Here is a 16732-nt window from a genome sequence, read left to right as displayed (position 1 = left end):
GGTGGAGAATCACCATATGTCTAACATTTAGCAGCTCCGTGAGGTCATTATGGAGGAGCGGAAGAGGATCCCAGCAACAACCTGTGCAGCTCTGGTGAAATCTATGTCCAGGAGGATTGAGGCAGTGCTGGATAACAAAGTGCTCACACAAAATATTGACACTTTGTAAACAGTTTTGACGTGTTCACTGAGGGTGTACTCACTTTTGTTGCCAGTTATTTTGACAATAACTGGCTCTATGTTGAGTTATTTTCAGGGAACAGTAAATCTGTACTGCTACACAAACTGTACATTTTGCACATATTGTCCCCTGAGAAGATATGCTAATACGGTTGCTGAATTGTGAGTGGTGCACTCACTTTTGTAAGATACTATATAAAAGTGCATCAATGAGCCATGATCCTGTCGCTGGTTCACTACTGTTCCTTCCTCAGACCACTTTTTGAAGGATACTGGGCACTGCAGACCAGTAACATCCCAAAAAAGCTGTAGTTGTGGAGACGCTCTGACACGGTCATCTAGCCATCACAATTTGGCCCTTTTAAAACTCTTAAATCCTTACACTTGCCCATTTTTTCTGCTTTCCACCCACAACATTTAATATAATATAATATATCCTACCCACTATGATTTAGAGATAATAAGTGTTATTCATTAATCACTACACTGGTCATAATGTCCTAATGTTATGCCTGGTTGGCGTGTGTGTGTATATATATATATATTTGTTAAACAAACTAAAACTAAACTTGTAAAACAATTTAGAATATCATTACACTTCTAAAATATCCTGTATGGCAAAACACATTACACAAAAAAAAACACAAACTATTTAAGAATAGACACTAGATTGTTAATTTTATTTCAATCCATAGTTTGTCCATAGTTTTCTAGGAGAATGTTAACAATAAACACATCTGGCACATGCAGTGAGGATAGAGCTGGATTTGTATGGAGATATAACTAGTTATGAAGAAGTTAACAGTCATGCACACAGTCAACATTTGCCTTTTTTTAACACCATTATAAAACTACTATACATAATGTGTAAATAAGAGTAGTTAATCCATTATCGAGTATTCAAATATTACATCAATGTGTACATATCATTTTTTTTATAAATACATGTTTGCTTGGCTACATATTTTGGAATTGTTCTTTCAGAATTTTAAAGATGAGCTCACCATTTCCTTTTCTTTTTTATCCACTTCAAAAATAGGATTATTTCAGTAGCACAGGCTTTGAATACACTTTAAGAAATACATTATTTGTGTCATTGGCTTATTGTGTCATTAGTTTATTGCCTCAAAAAATTCGAAAGAGGTGATTTACCAATGATGAATAAAATCAGCAGGGTTTCCTTTTTCAAATAACTGGCAGCCGTTAGGAAAGATCTGATTAGCTACTGGACTAGAATCAGCAAAGTGAGAAAATCCATTCAGTTTTTTGGCTCCATTTGTAATGTTTATGTGACATACATTAATACAACCATATGTTTATAAAAACTGCCAAGATATCAGATTCACCAATTTAATTTTAAACCAATGATTACATATGATTAGAGTTTGCCTAGATGACTAAGAAGCACCTCAAACTGAAAAAGAAAACAAGAACAAGGAGGATTTAGGAACTACTTCATTCATGCACACATTCTATTCCTCATTACTTCCCGTTTCATTAACCCCTCTTTTCTCAGTGTCCTCTACATGATCATCCTCAGCATTTTCCCTCCCCTTCTCCTCTTCCTCGATGTCCATGTCTAGTTCTTCAAAGGATGAACCACTTCCTACAGACTCACTGGAGCCCTTGGCCCCCTGGTCTCCTTCCTCTGTCTGAGAATCTCTCTCATCCAAAGGTGGAGTCTGCTGGCACAGCACAGGCGTGGAGCTCTCTCCCATCTCACTGCTTTCGGCGTCTGCTTCCATTACTGCTACACCACTCTCAGATGTGCAGCCTTCACCTGGAACAAGATCAATAGAGTTTGTTAGATTTAGGACAGGCAGCCAACAAGTAATTGGCAGTGTGGCTTAAGGTTGTGTATGGGGTGTTAGAGAATTTATAAGGGTCAGACATTTTATGGGCTACTGAGGGAGCATTGCAAAAACATCCATTACACAACATCACACCTTATTACTGGAAAATTGGATTGGCTATAGGTGCAGTTGTGAATCTTTTGGGGCTTTTAAGGGCCACAAGTTTCACATTTGCAGACTTACAGTCTAATAATGATGGTGTAATTGGAGAAAATGTTGTTTGTTAACTGAGCCCGGGCAGGTGAGACCTGTAATTTCTAAGCAATGTAATAATTGAGCTGGAACACACTTCTAAGAGAATTTCGTGCCAAATATTGGAATATTCCAGGGAAGTTTTAACTGTTACAAACTAAAGGTGCCAGTAGGACAGACAGGAATTGTGTTAAACACCTGTGCTTCACCTAGAGAATTTTTTCCTGACACCAGGAGAACAGAAGGTATTTAAAATGCTTTGTAATCAGCCAATTATCGCATCCAAGTCTACCGCTACTCCTGGCTGGTTTATTGAGTGCTCTGCTTTTCTGGCTCACAAACTGCCAGTGCAGGCTGTCAGCTTCAGCTGTTTCTTATTAGCCAAATGTATAGAAGCTCCGTAAGAGTAAATTATTGCAAAGAGTTGGTATTCAGAGTCTCATTTTTGGTTTGTCTTTAATATTATTGACACTGGTTTCTCTGTGTCTATCTATCCTCAATCTCGGGTTTCCACAACCCCACACATTTCACATTATTACACATTTCTTTAGTGAAATCAATTAGAGCATTTACTTTGTTCAAGTTAAAAATATTTTTAAAACAACCTGTTATTTCAGCTTTAATTTACATCAGAATTCCAATGGATCAAAGTTTGGTAGTTTGAAAGATTCCAACAATGGATATAATTACTTCTGATTTGCCATTTGTCATAAAGAAAAAAAAGACACCGTTCAGAAAAGTTAAAATGAACACCCAGATCTTCAGGGACTAATAGGGGCATGATTCTGAGTCACCAGCTCTTTTTAACTTTCCTAATCATTGCAGCTCGTTAATATGCAACTCTGATTCTCATGATCAGTTTCAGAACTGGACAATTCCTGACCTGCCTGAGATTCATCAGGTAGTCCTTCATGGCCCAGTCTGACAAGCTGCGGCACAAGGAGGGATCCACTACTATACCCAGACAGAAGTTAACATGTGATCACCAGCATTTCAGAGGAGTGTCCTCTGCTCAGATGTAATAAAACTGTTTGACAGTAAGTATAAAGTAAAAAGGGTTTGTTAATTCAAATAAGTCAGCTTTTGGAACAGTAAATAAAAGCAGAAATAAATTAATTGCTTAGCACTTATTTATTATACCTATTAGCTAGATTATGATGTTTTATGGAAGTAAAGGAATAAGGGAAGTAATTAAGATGGTGGACTTCTGAATGGAAGGTAGTAAGTTTAAATCCCAGCATCACAAAGCCCTTAATAAAGCCTCTTAAACCTTCAAATGCTGATAGTTGTATAATTGAGATTCTTGTATGTTGCTTGGAATAAAGGCTTTTGCCTAATTGACTTAATTAAGGAAAATTATGCTAATAAGTAATGTATAAAGTTTAGAAAAACTGTGTTTGATTTTCCTTAAGTAATATTTGCCTTCAACTTGTGTGTGTTTAAGAAGAATCCATCTTTTCTCTGACAGAAATCAGTGGTTTTGGCCTTTTGCCTCTTCCTGTCATTATTACTTTACAGGTAGAGGACTGATCCCTCACCCGCACTCATCGTGCTGCTCTCAGCAAATTAGTCATGGCATGTGAATTAAGCCAAATCTCTATCCTCATTGTGCATAAAGAAGGGGGAAAGAAAATAGGCACATCCATGGTGAGACCTTTTCAAAACTGATTAAGAAAAGTGTCTCAGCACATCTTCCTTCCTTCTAGATGAGCTTAAATGTCATTCACATACAGTGAATAGTCACAGAGAGAGCCGAATGCATGCCCTTTATATGGCAGTAATAAACCTCTGGTAATAGCAAGAGGTGATGAAAAGCAAAGATCAAGAAATGGTTCACAAGGAAAGAAGACACATTTCTTTTTGTTTTAATATCATTCTGAGTTTGTTAGACATCTTCAGAGCTCATTAACCCTGGGGTCAAAATAAGCTTGTTTTAATTTTTAACCAAAGTAATACTAAAAAATATTTTATTGAATATTAAATTTTATGTTCCTGGCAAATTTTATCTGAAAAAAGTTTTGACAGTTGTTGGTGCTTCAAAGTTGCTTTTAACCAGATTTGAAAAAAAGTGATTTAATAAATACCAACTGCTTTTTACAAACAGAAAAAGAAAGAAATAGTGAATTCCCTCTATTTTGCAAACCCCCATGTCTTTTTCACACTCATACCTGGTCATATAATTACCTTCCAGTAGGTCAAGTTATGACTATGTCTTTATAGTTATCAAATCACATAGAAAATTGACAGTTCAAATATAATATTCTTTCTATTTCTGTGAACAGTACATTAAGTAATAGCAGTGACCAGAACACCAGAAACATGTCCTCTAATTTTACCCTAGATTTCTATTCAAAAGCCATGTCCCAGACCAAGTTTGTAAGGAACATTTTAATCATGAGACCGAATTAGATTGGGTTGCTCTGCTCTTGCGAGTTGCCTGCACATGTTCTGCACTCCTGGTCCTCTTGAGGGCCCAAGTACAGCAGACAGCTTTGTTCACAGCTTGGCCAACAGCTTTAAAATATCATTGTCACATCTGAAAAAGGTCACCAGGGACTAGGGTGTGATTCCAAAAGAGTGCTCCCATGTCACCAGCTCTCTTTAACTTGCCTAATCATTTCAGCTCATGTTAATAAGCCATGCTCATTCTCATTATCGGTTTCAGCACTGGACAGCTCCTGACCTGCCTGAGTTTCAGCAAAATGTGTTCTGAGGGAAAGACGCCAGGGACTGTGCAAGCTAACAAAGGTCTCACATTTTGTCTGAAATCAATTAAATAAAATGTAATAATACTTAAAAAATTATAATCATTTTGACTCATAGAACAATGAAAAGTTAAGATACTAAGGCCTTGAGATCTCTGCTGGAAGTATCTGGGGCATACTTGACCATCAGGACATGCTTTTTTACAAAACTGTTGGAGCTCATTCAATTTGCAAGTGGACTCTCAGGGGACTGAGCTCCTCAAGTCCTTCCACAGGCTTTTATTCATATTAAGGTCAGGGCTCTCACAGGGCTCTCATAGGGCTCTCACAGGATGCTTAGCTTTTTGTTCTGTAAATGTCTTTGCTCTAGCAATGCCAGATATGCTAAAAAGTAAACCTTTTACTTCAGGTTTCAGCAGGTTTTTCTTGTGTATTTTTTATTTTATTTTTGCAAAGAATATGTGTTATGCACCATCTATCATTTCTGTGAATCTGCACCAAAGAAAGTAATAAAAAAAAAATACAGTTTTCTATGCATTCAAGCTGAAATTGCCATCCCGTTAACTGGATAATGTGGTGAGTTTACACATTCCTAAATAAAATGTAGTTAAGGCAGTGGTTCGCAAGTGGAGGGCGGAGCTGGACTGGAACGCAGCACACTGATTAGTCTTATCAGCTACAGGTGTAAATCTTACCGCTCGTTTCGTTCGGCTCCGCTCTCAATTCATTAACTGCACAGTAATCTTTTTTCCCCATTCATTTTGCAAGCTATTTTATCAAGATATGAAATTTTGTAACACTGAAATTATTTAAAAATGAATTAGGATTTCTTGAAATTACATCTCTGCTTGAAAAACTTTCCTACAAGTGCTAAATCCTGTACAGAGCTTCTGAAAAACCATTAAGCCTACAATTGATTTTTAACTCAAGAAAATACATACAAAAAGACTTTAGAATTTTTCTCTGAACTAACCATAATAACTTAAATTTAACATACTTAAAGCCAGTTATTATGATTTATTTAGAAGACAATAACAATCACTTAATTAACAATTACTGTCGAGTATGCATGGTTATCCTAATGAAATGATGTGTATGTGGTCTGTGTCTACTTATGGGTTTGCAATATAAAATAGCAACAATAGGGGCATAAAAACATTTGATTTAACCAAAATGACAGTTACAAAGTCAGCGAGGTGCCAAGAATGCCAGATTTGGCAGGAACTGACAGGAAATCTCTATTTATATGTATGTATATTATATATGATATCATGTCACAGAATTAGACGTGAAAGAAGTCTGAGTACACAGTGACCAAGCTGGCCAAAAGTATGTGGGCACCTGACCAACATACATACTGTATCAGGGTCCAAGATGTTGTCAGGTTTGTCACTAAGATGACAAAATAAGGCACATAACTGGATTCCTAAGGGTGACATGGATGTACTCGACCAGCCAGTTTATAATGAGTGTCTTATTTGTGGCTGATTAAGCAAACCCACACAGCCCAATTATAAATCTAGTGAAAATCCTTTAAAAAAAAAACATGGAGCCAGGTGTCTATAGATATTTGTTCATATAATGTACTTTTAGAGATCAGTGCTCAGTACAACAGAACATTACAGTACAACTAGAAAAGGACTTGCTACTATGTTATAATAGTTTAAAGTAATCTTTTTGTCATGTAATTAAATGATCTGAATTAAAGGAAACATGAAAGAGTGTAGTAACAGAATCTTATCACAGAATATAAGTTTTACATTTACTGATATTTCAGACAAATAAACTCCATGATCCCTGAGGCTTCTTTCATGCAAGAAACCTGACTGAAATATTTACACAAGACTCTTCACCAACTGTGTGGGAAAGTCTCTTGACTAACAATTTATCTGAATTTCAGTTTGATGCTGGGTCCGATGGGATTGTTAAAACCAGGTCAGTATTTCTCATCAGTTCAAACAAAAGAATTAATTTTAAAGGCATGGAAAATCAGGAAAGAGGGACGGAGAATTAAATGAAGAAAACAGAGAGGTCAGCATAATGAGTACAATGAGCATTGCATTTTTTTTGCACAACCTGACACAGTGAACACATGCTTTAAATAAACTCTAAATAACTGATATCCATTGTAAAGAAGGCTAAAAATGAATATGAAAAAAGAAATGTGGTTCATTAACTTATTTTTACATTACATTTTTTTTTTTTTATGAGTTTATATAGAAATATAGAAATAAACTTGAGGACTTTACTTTTTAAAACTTTGACTGGAACCAGACAAAACTGGTTAAAGAAGTTTTGGACGACAGAAAAGTAAGTCTGTAGTAAAAAAGAACAATGGGTATACAAACCAAAGTGTATAATCCTAACTATTAGTGTAGTGTAGTGGGTTTCTGTCAATAAGGGATTGTTATCCCTCCAAATCTGTAAGAATATTGTAAGAATACATGGTTTCTTGGTCTCTATGGCTGCTTATGCTACAACTATGTCATGACTGGTTCTTCCAATAGGACAATGATCCCAAACATACATCCAAATGGTTTATGGTCCAGAGAATGAAGCAGATTGTCCCATTCCAGTCTCCTCACATAAACCTCACTGAAACTCATCAACCTGATATAAACCTGCTGAGGATGAAAATATTTAAGAGAGGACAAGGCAGGTTATGTGATCAGGAGTCCCAAACTGCTTGTTTAGTATTCATTAATCTCATCAAACATTACAGGAGAAATCTGTTAGGAATGTTGTACATAATACAATGCAATCTTCTGATGACCAAGATTAAAAATCCTGCCTAATTATGCGATTATGTGATGTAATGTAATAGCTGTATAATTACACCTTCAAAACAAACAGATATTATAAAAGGAAATATGCAATGCTTTTATTATTTAAGGTAATTAGGTGTTTATATTTAATATGTACAAGTTTAAATGGAATGGAATCAATATGCACACAATGGCATTAAAATAAATGTAAGTATTATGCACTGACTATGTTACATAACGATGCAATTAGACTTTACTGACAAAACAACTGTGACTTCTATACTGTAGAAGTAAGGATCTCATTATCATCTGTCACTGGCACCAAAACAGATACTCAACTCTAAAATGTTTATGGCATAGTTGAATGCTAACGATGCCTCCAGTCACCTCAGCTCTGTGTGTTGAAAGTGATGAATATGTCCAAAAAATAATGACACAAAGGAGGCTGTTGCCACTGTTCATTCAGAGCTGTTTCCCCTTTTTTTTTTTTTTTTGCAAATATTTGCGATCGTTCCTTTACTATTAGTGAAAAACTAGCTTGGAGTTTGACATAAGTCAGACACACATCATGCACAACATTCAGAATGTGAATATTGTTACCAAACAGGAAGGATGTTTATTTATCAATCCACCATCATGTAAGGGCTTTTGGTTTGGTACAATGCAATCCTTTTAAGGTTAATACATAGTTACATTTGGAGTTACCTCGGAAACGTATTAAGTGGCGAGCTGCAATTTTGTTTATTCTCTGTCTCGCACTTTAAGTGCATTTAATTATTACTATTATTATTATTATTATTATTGAACCTGAAAACATACACAACAATGCTAAGTAAAAAAAAGAAACTAGTGTTTGAGGAGCATCACTGTGGCTTTTCACTCTGTACCAGAAATAAGATTTATAAGAATCCATAGCGCTTGTGTTAGCCACTAACCAGGAAGTGGCTAGTGGCTAACACTAGCACTTTGGATTCTTTATCATTTTATGTTTCATTTCAAGAATTTCTCTAAAAAAAAAAGAACAAAATCCTGACAATTCCCCATATCAAAAGGAGTGAATAAATGAAGGATGGAAGGGATAAATACAATTGCAAAAGTATGCTAAAATACTACTTTTACTAAATACTACTAATTACTAAAATCATATCTTAGGAACATTCAATATTAAATGTAATACACACACACACACACACACACACACACACACACACACACTTACATACACATCTGTATTACCCAAATGGGGTCTAACAAATGTAAAAATGTTTATTTATATATATTTTTTTTTTTATCAAATTGTGGCAATTTAATTTATTACTAAATTTAATATTAGGGCTGCAATAACTAATCGATAAAAATAATAATCGATAATGATCAGTTAGTTATCGATTAGTTGAGCTGTTCATGTTACCAGTGTAGCTTTATGGTAAGATAACACAGTCACTTGAAATGGCGATGAGTACAGGATCAACCGTCAGCAGAAAAAGTGTGCGTTTCTTTGTCATCCAAGCATGTGAGCATTTTGGATTAAACGCAACAAAGAGGACTCCAACCTGGAAGTTATGCAAAGCAGAACTTGTGTGGCATGAAAGTACTACAGTGATGCACAAGCAGATAAAAAGAAAACAAATGAAGGTGAAACATCAGCACGGTGAGCAAAAACTGTATAATCCTCATCATGTGAAAATGGTGTAGTTTAATGGAATGCTATTGTGTAAACTGTTTGTTAACTACAGGACAGTCGCACTGGATCTGTTCTGTCAGGACTCGCTCGCCACATAGTGATGGATTCAATTAACCCTAAATATATTTCAATCTAATTAATTCAATCTAAAAGCACCAAATACCAGCAGCAGTAAACAATTATATTTTTAGTCACTGTTGTGGTTTTCAGTGAATGATTAAGCATTTGTACACCAATAAATTTTTTTATTAGTTTTTTTAATCAAATCTGTTTGCTTGCTGTGTTTTTCTGTTCCATTCTCTTTTTATTGCATTTGTCTACTACAACAGTTAACTTCTGTTTTCAAATGTGATTTAATGCAGCTTTATCACGATTAAATGCTTATCAATATTTGTACATTTTATTTATTTATATGTGCATATATTTAATTATTATACAAAACAAAATTAATTATATTCCAGATGCTTATATTTTCACAACTGAACAAAATGTGTATTTTTTTTAACTAAGATTTTTTAAACAACGTTGTATTATATTTTATATTGATTTTTTAAGCATGTTTGTCAACTTGCCATTAGCAATTATCATTAAAAACAATAAAAATGTTTATTTACACAAATTGCTTCACCTTGCATACTCAAATGCTGTTGTTTTTTTGTTTTTTTTACAGAAAGAAACAACCCAGCATGAGTGAATTTGTTCAAAGGAGAAATCCCCCATGCACTCCTCAACAAGCAGCCACTAAGCTTTATAATATCTAAATTAAAAAAATTATAATTTTTGTATCTGATTAATAGAAAAATAATCATCCGCTTATTTGCAGCCCTAATCAATAGAGTAAAAAAAAGTTTACTGCATTAATTAGATTAATTCTATGTATTCTTTTTTATAGAAAATTATTAAGCAGGCACTTTATTTAAAGTTGTTTAAAAAATGTAAACTGTTAATGTTCACAAATGTTAATAACAATGTTAAAATTGCGTTACTAAAAAAAGCCACTGCACTCTTAGTGCCAGTTCCAATCCCGGATAAATTGGAAGGGTTGCGTTAGGAAGGGCATCCAGCGTAAAACATGTGCCAAATCAAATATGAGGATCACAAATAAGAATTTCATAACGGATTGGTCGAGGCCCGAGTTACCAACGACCACCACAGGTATCGTTAGCCAACAGGGTACTGGTGGAAATTGGACTGCTGTTGCCCGAAGGAGGGGAAGGAGAGGAGGAAGACATCTACAAAGGCGGCAGGGAAAGAAGAAGTGTAGGAAATGAGGATTAGGGTTGGCACTTTAAATGTTGGTACTATGACTGGTAAAGGGAGAGAGGTAGCTAATATGATGGAGAGGAGAAAGGTAGATGATGATTTTCTGATGAACGTGAAGCTGGAAGTTGATGATAAATGTCATCAGCGCTTATGCTTGACAAGTGGGTTGTGAGATGGAGGAAAAAGAAAAATTCTGGAGTGAGTTAGATGACATGGTAGATGGTGTACCTAGGAAAGAAAGATTAGTGATTAGGGCAGACTTTAATGGTCATGTAAGTGAAGGGAACAGAGGTGATGAGGAGGTGATGGGTAGGTATGGCTTTAAGGAGAGGAATGTGGAAGGGCAGATGGTGGTAGATTTTGCTAAAAGGATGGAAATGGCAGTGGGGAACACTTATTTTAAAAGGAAGGAAGATCATAGGGTGACGTATAAGGAGGAAGATGCACACAGGTGGACTATGTTCTATGTAGGAGATGCAACCAGAAGGAGATTGGAGACTGTAAGGTGTTGGCAGGGGACAGTGTAGCTAGACAGAATCGGGTGGTGGTCTGTATGATGGTTTTGGAGGTGAAAGTGGAGGAAAGTAAAGACTAAATGAAGAATAAGATGGTGGAAACTGAAGGAGGAAGACTGTAGGGTGGGGTTTAGGGAAAAGTTCAGACAGGGGCTCGGTGGTGGTGAAGAGGTGCTGGAGGATTGGGCAACTACTGCAGAAGTGATAATGGAGACAGTTAGAAAGGAACTTGGTGTGACATTTGGAAAGAGAAAAAAAGACAAAGAGACATGGTGGTGGAATGAGGAAGCGCAGGAGAGCATAAGGGGAAAGATGTTGGCAAAACAGAATTGGGATCAAGAAGATGCTGAAGCAGGTGAAGAGGGATGTGGCGAAAGCCAAGAAAAAGGCATATGAGAAGCTGTATGAGAAGTTGGACACTAAGGAAGGAGGAAAGGATTTCTACCAATTGGGACCGAGCTCGGCTGCAAGTCAGAGCAATAGAGGATGGAGATGGAAATGTGTTGACTAGTGAGGAGAATGTGTTGAGAAGGTGGAGGGAGTATTTTGAGCAGATGATGAATGAAGAAAATTAGAGTAAATTTTGGATGATGTGAAGCAGGAAGTGGATAGGACTAGTAAGGAGGAAGTGAGAGCAGCGATTAAGAGGATGAAGAGTGGAAAGTGGGTTGGACCAGATGACATACCAGTAGAAGCATGGGTATGTTTACGAGAGATGGCAGTGGAGTTTTTAATCAGGTTGTTTAACAGGATTCTGGAAGATCAGAGGATGCCTGAGGAATGGAGAAGGTGTGTGCTGGTACTGATTTTTAAGAATAGGGAGATGTACAGACCTGCAGTAACTACAGAGGAATTAAGCTGATCAGTCACACCATGTTATGGGAAAGAGTAGTGGAAGCCAGGCTGAGAGAAGAGGTGACCATCTGTGAGCAACAGTATGGTTTCATGCCAAGGAAGAGCACCACAGATGCATTATTTGCTTTAAAAATGATGATGGAGAAGTATAGAGAAGGTCAGAAGGAGTTGCATTGTGTGTTTTTGGATTTAGAGAAAGCATACGACAGGGTGCTGAGAGTGGAGTTGTGATATTGTATGAGGAAGTCAGGTCTGTCAGAGACGTATGTGAGGGTGGTGCAGGATATGTATGAGGACAGTGTGACAGCAGTGAAGTGTGCAGTAGGAACAACAGAGTGGTTCAGGGTTGAAGCTTTAAGGATCAAGGATCGGCTCTAAACCCTTTCCTGTTTTCAGTGGTGATGGACAGGTTGACGGACGAGGTCAGACAGGAGTCTCCATGGACTATGATGTTTGCGGATGATATTGTGATTTGTGGTGAGAGTAGGGAGCAGGTGGAGAAGAGCCTGGAGAGTTGGAGGTATGTGCTTGAGAGAAGGGGAATGAAAGTCAGTAGGAGTAAGTCAGAGTACATGTGTGTGAATGAGAGGGAGGCCAGTGGTGTGGTGCGGTTGCAGAGAGAAGAGGTGGAGAAGGTGGAGGAGTTCAGGTACCTGGGGTCAACAGTGCAAAGTAATGGAGAGTGTGTTAGAGAAGTGAAGAAAAGAGTGCAGGCCGGGTGGAAAGGGTGGAGAAAAGTGGCAGGAGTGATTTGTGATAGAAGGGTATCTGCAAGAGTGAAAGGGAAAGTTTAGAGGACTGTGGTGAGACCTGCAATGTTGAGATTTTCATTGGGAGTGACAAGGATGAGTTTGAAATGAGAAATGAGTTTATTAGAGGAAAAGCTCATGTAGGGCATGTTAGATACAAGGTGAGGGAGGCGAGATTGAGATGGTTTGGACATGTGCAGAGGAGGGACATGGGGTATATCGGTAGGAGAATGCTGAGGATGGAGCCACCAGGAAGGAGGAAAAGAGGAAGGCCAAGGAGGAGTAAATTTTTAGATGTGGTAAGGGAAGACATGAGGGTAGTTAATTTGAAAGAGGCAGCTGTAGAGGATAGAGTAGTATGGATCCGCTGTGGCGACCCTTTGAAAGCATTCAAAAGAATGTAAAAAGACGACAAGCAATTTTACCTTTTGCATTTCTTGTACTGAAATTGAACTGAACTATGATTTAAAAACCAAAGTACCTACCGAACCATGAATTTTGTGTACCGTTAGACCCCTAATAGCCATTAGGTGTCTTTAAATCTTTTTTAAACCTTTTAAGCAAACCTGACTGCAGAATATAAATATTTTGTAACAATGTTGTTGATAATGTATAGAAATTATTCATGGTTTGTTTTTATACGTGATTGTTTTTGTTATGTAAAGCACCTTGAAAACACAGTTTAAAAGTCACTATATAAAAGATGTATTATTATTATTATTGTTGTTGTTGTTTGTTATTGGTGTTGTTAAAGCGTTAATGGGCAGATCCAACGTTGAAAGTTTTTACAGATGAAATTTTCACAAAGATGAACGAGAGCTGAAGTGCTCGGCAATGTCCTAAATGAAGGAGCTTGATTCACAACCTGCTCTTGTCAGTTCCAGCTATGCGTCAGTGATTGATAAGCATCTAATTAAAAAATACACACGCAAACACCCACACCCACACCCACACAGCACAGTTGTTATGGAATGATAAAGTGATGAGATTGCGCCGAGCAAAAAGCTTTGTCTGTGTATGCGAAGTCCGCAGTTTCCATCACTTTCACACTTTTTTTTGCATGATTGCTTTAATTAACTGATGTAAACAAAGACACCATATCCCTGTCTATAAATACTAAAAACTGCACAAGTTCATGGTTGTTTACTTGTCACAGACAGTATTACCTACATTATGTAACCCAGCAAAATATATTTAACTGCGTAGGGTAATAGTGTATATGGTTTAAAAAGAAATTAGTTTAATTTTGAAACGCAGGCATGCACAAGCATATGTATACACACTGACACACAGAAGTGTGACCTGACCCGACCGCCAGCTTTAGACCTGCCCTGGAGTATGAAAAGCCACTGCTTTTTACTGAACCACTGACAGATTTAAAACAGTTTAAAAAAATAAAGACCTTGAGAGGTGCAATAGCACTGGGCAACAGACTTACAGAAATACGATCTGAAAAGGAAACAGCAAGCAAGACTGGACGCATTAAAATCGAGTCCTGTTATGGGCTTTCACTATCAATTCACTTCTAATACGTGTCTGTACTGTACAAGTTTACATGCTTACTTGCATATGTGTCTCTTTGCTTCGTCACAATGATATCATTATGTCATATCCGGTCGTACCTAAACGACATACATGTCTTTCTAAACAACATCAAAATTTGGCACTGAGACGTTGGTCCTGTGGCTTTACAGTGTCATACCTGTGTGTGTCTCATCAGCCTCTTTGTCAGTCTCCGTTTTCTCTCCTGCCTCTGTTTGCTTTTCGAGAAGTTCGGGCACAAAAAAGCTCTCTTGGTTCTCTAGTGGGCACATATAATGGATTAGATCCCCTTTGCAGATCTCAATGTATGGGTATGCAGACAGGCCTCTATCCTGGAGGAGACAAAACCAGAAGAGAAAACAAAAATCAGATCACCATTGTAGAGAGGAACGAGCTTTATTGTCATTCAAGCTATCATAGAAGTAGACAGTAGATCCAAATAGCGTAGTGAAATACATTATATATGGAACGTGACAACACTGGAGTATAACATAATATCTGGGCAACAGGCAGTCCAAAATGGAAAAGCTATAGGCCAATTCAATATAATAAAATAAATTGACCTTCACCTATAATGTAATAAAAATACACCAGCATTATAAGTATCATACAGCATTGTGTACTTAAAAAAAACCAAAACCAAAATAATACTATAGAGTCTACAGAATACATTCCACATCAGGCTACTAGCACTTAATTTTGTTGAGAGCCCTGTGTTTGAGTTCATTAATATTCCCCCACAGTTTACTGATCTAATCTACTGACCTTATTACAGCTCTACAACTTTTTCCACCAACTCCACAAACTTTACACCAATTAGGCTGCTTTAACAAGACCACAAATAAGCACAATAGCACGATTCTGAGAAAGCAATTCTGCACAAGCCAAACGTTTTTAATAGGCATAAGTGTGAGACTTTCTGAAGATCTCATGACTATTACATCCAAATACTCATGTCAGGACATGATGTTCTGAAAATGTCACTTTTAAACCTGTGAGCTATAATTCTATTTGTAATACCAATTTATAATAAAAGTCACACATGTAAAGGAATGTTACTGCATGTGTTATATTTATTCACATTTGTCTGAATAACAATTCAAATAATCCTAAAATGTTTCCCCAATTGCTGATTATGAATTAGAGGCATGTTCAGATCCACAAAGAGGACAAATCCTCCATACATCATCGGAGTCGCTGTGAAAATGGATGAACAGGCTGGAAAATCTGGGGGTGATACAACTTCAGTTACATGACTATCAGTCAGGAAATAGGTTATAAAAGGGAGAAAAAAAAAGGACTCAACTGACTGACACATTGTCAGAGTCGGATAAAATCATGTGTGCAATGAAAGGATGGTGGAGGAATAAAAAAGAAAAAAGAAAGGAAAAAAAGGCAGCTCCAGAAGATGAGAGTTCAGATGAAGAAAAGAGTCATGTATTAGAAGATGGAGAGATGGTCAGTAAACAGTGCAGGGGGGGAGGAAAAAAGAAAACAGAGAAGGAACACTTTTCTTGCAGGGTGTTATACATAGCTCTCCATCTCCACATCTCGCACCCGTTTATAGCTGATTGATGGCTTTTAATCTAATCTTGTGTGAAAGAGCTATGTACTGAGCAGCATGAGCCGCCTGCTACAGGTAAAGTGTGCGGCCCCTGGGGGCCTGCATGTAAATGAGAGTGCATCTTCTCCAAGCAGGAGAGATAATGAGTGGGGGGTGGGAAAAAGTGCAGAGGAGTAGACAAAGACAATATATTGCACGCTCACACCTCAACAGGAAAAGGTGTCAAAAAAACATCAGCCTGAGAGCGAGGAGAGAACGAGAAAGGGAGGAGAATAGTAAACATCGCTCCGTTTCTGTCTTGATGCTTTCAGGCTTATACAGTGACATGAATAGAGATCATATTGATCTAGATTCTAATGAAAATGTGATGAAAAGCTTGAAATTAGCATTCCTCAGCTTAATCCGAGTTAATCAGGACTTTCTGCACACAATTGTGGCAGCATTATTTATACTCGCATCGATGAAATCTTTGGATTTGCATTCATACAGGTTAATCCAAGTTAATCACGTCTTCCTGCACATCCTTTATATTAATGTGTTTCACATAGGATTAAAGATCCATGTTGAGTTCCTATGCAATAACACGGAGAACCAGCAACCTATCAGCTTGGTTCCAGGTTGTGAAACTGCCTTTAGATCCCAATTTTAATATCGTGTACCTTGCAGTTGAACAGACAGCGCCGTTTTTTTTCTAAGGCACACATTTGTTTAGTATTCAGTAGGAAGGAAAACATACTTTAGAATTCATAGATCTCATATGAAAATCCTGCTGTAAATAAGTGTAAATAAAATGACTAAGAATTAAATGAGGGCTGGAATGATCACATTTCTAATGATCTTATTTCAAGCCGCACAACATACAACC

At 37.1% G+C, this 16732-nt stretch overlaps 1 protein-coding gene across 2 annotated transcripts in view; it reads right to left on the bottom strand.

Annotated features, from left to right (window-relative positions):
* Positions 1-831: 831 nt before the first annotated feature.
* The window catches only part of tex264a (testis expressed 264, ER-phagy receptor a), an 80293-nt gene continuing 64392 nt past the window's right edge, over positions 832-16732 (bottom strand). For both annotated transcript variants that reach the window (XM_083521470.1, XM_083521469.1), the window contains 2 exons: positions 14464-14635; positions 832-1960 (listed from right to left, as the gene is read on the bottom strand). In XM_083521470.1, the coding sequence (XP_083377596.1) occupies positions 1653-1960; positions 14464-14635 (480 nt within the window). In that variant the 3' untranslated portion in view covers positions 832-1652. The remainder of the gene's footprint in view (positions 1961-14463; positions 14636-16732) is intronic.

The sequence above is a fragment of the Silurus aristotelis genome (genome assembly GCF_946808225.1).
Source record: "Silurus aristotelis genome assembly, chromosome: 2".
Taxonomy (NCBI): Eukaryota; Metazoa; Chordata; class Actinopteri; order Siluriformes; family Siluridae; genus Silurus; species Silurus aristotelis.
The sequence above is the reverse complement of the archived record's forward strand: the minus strand, read 5'-3'. Positions and strand labels throughout refer to the sequence as shown.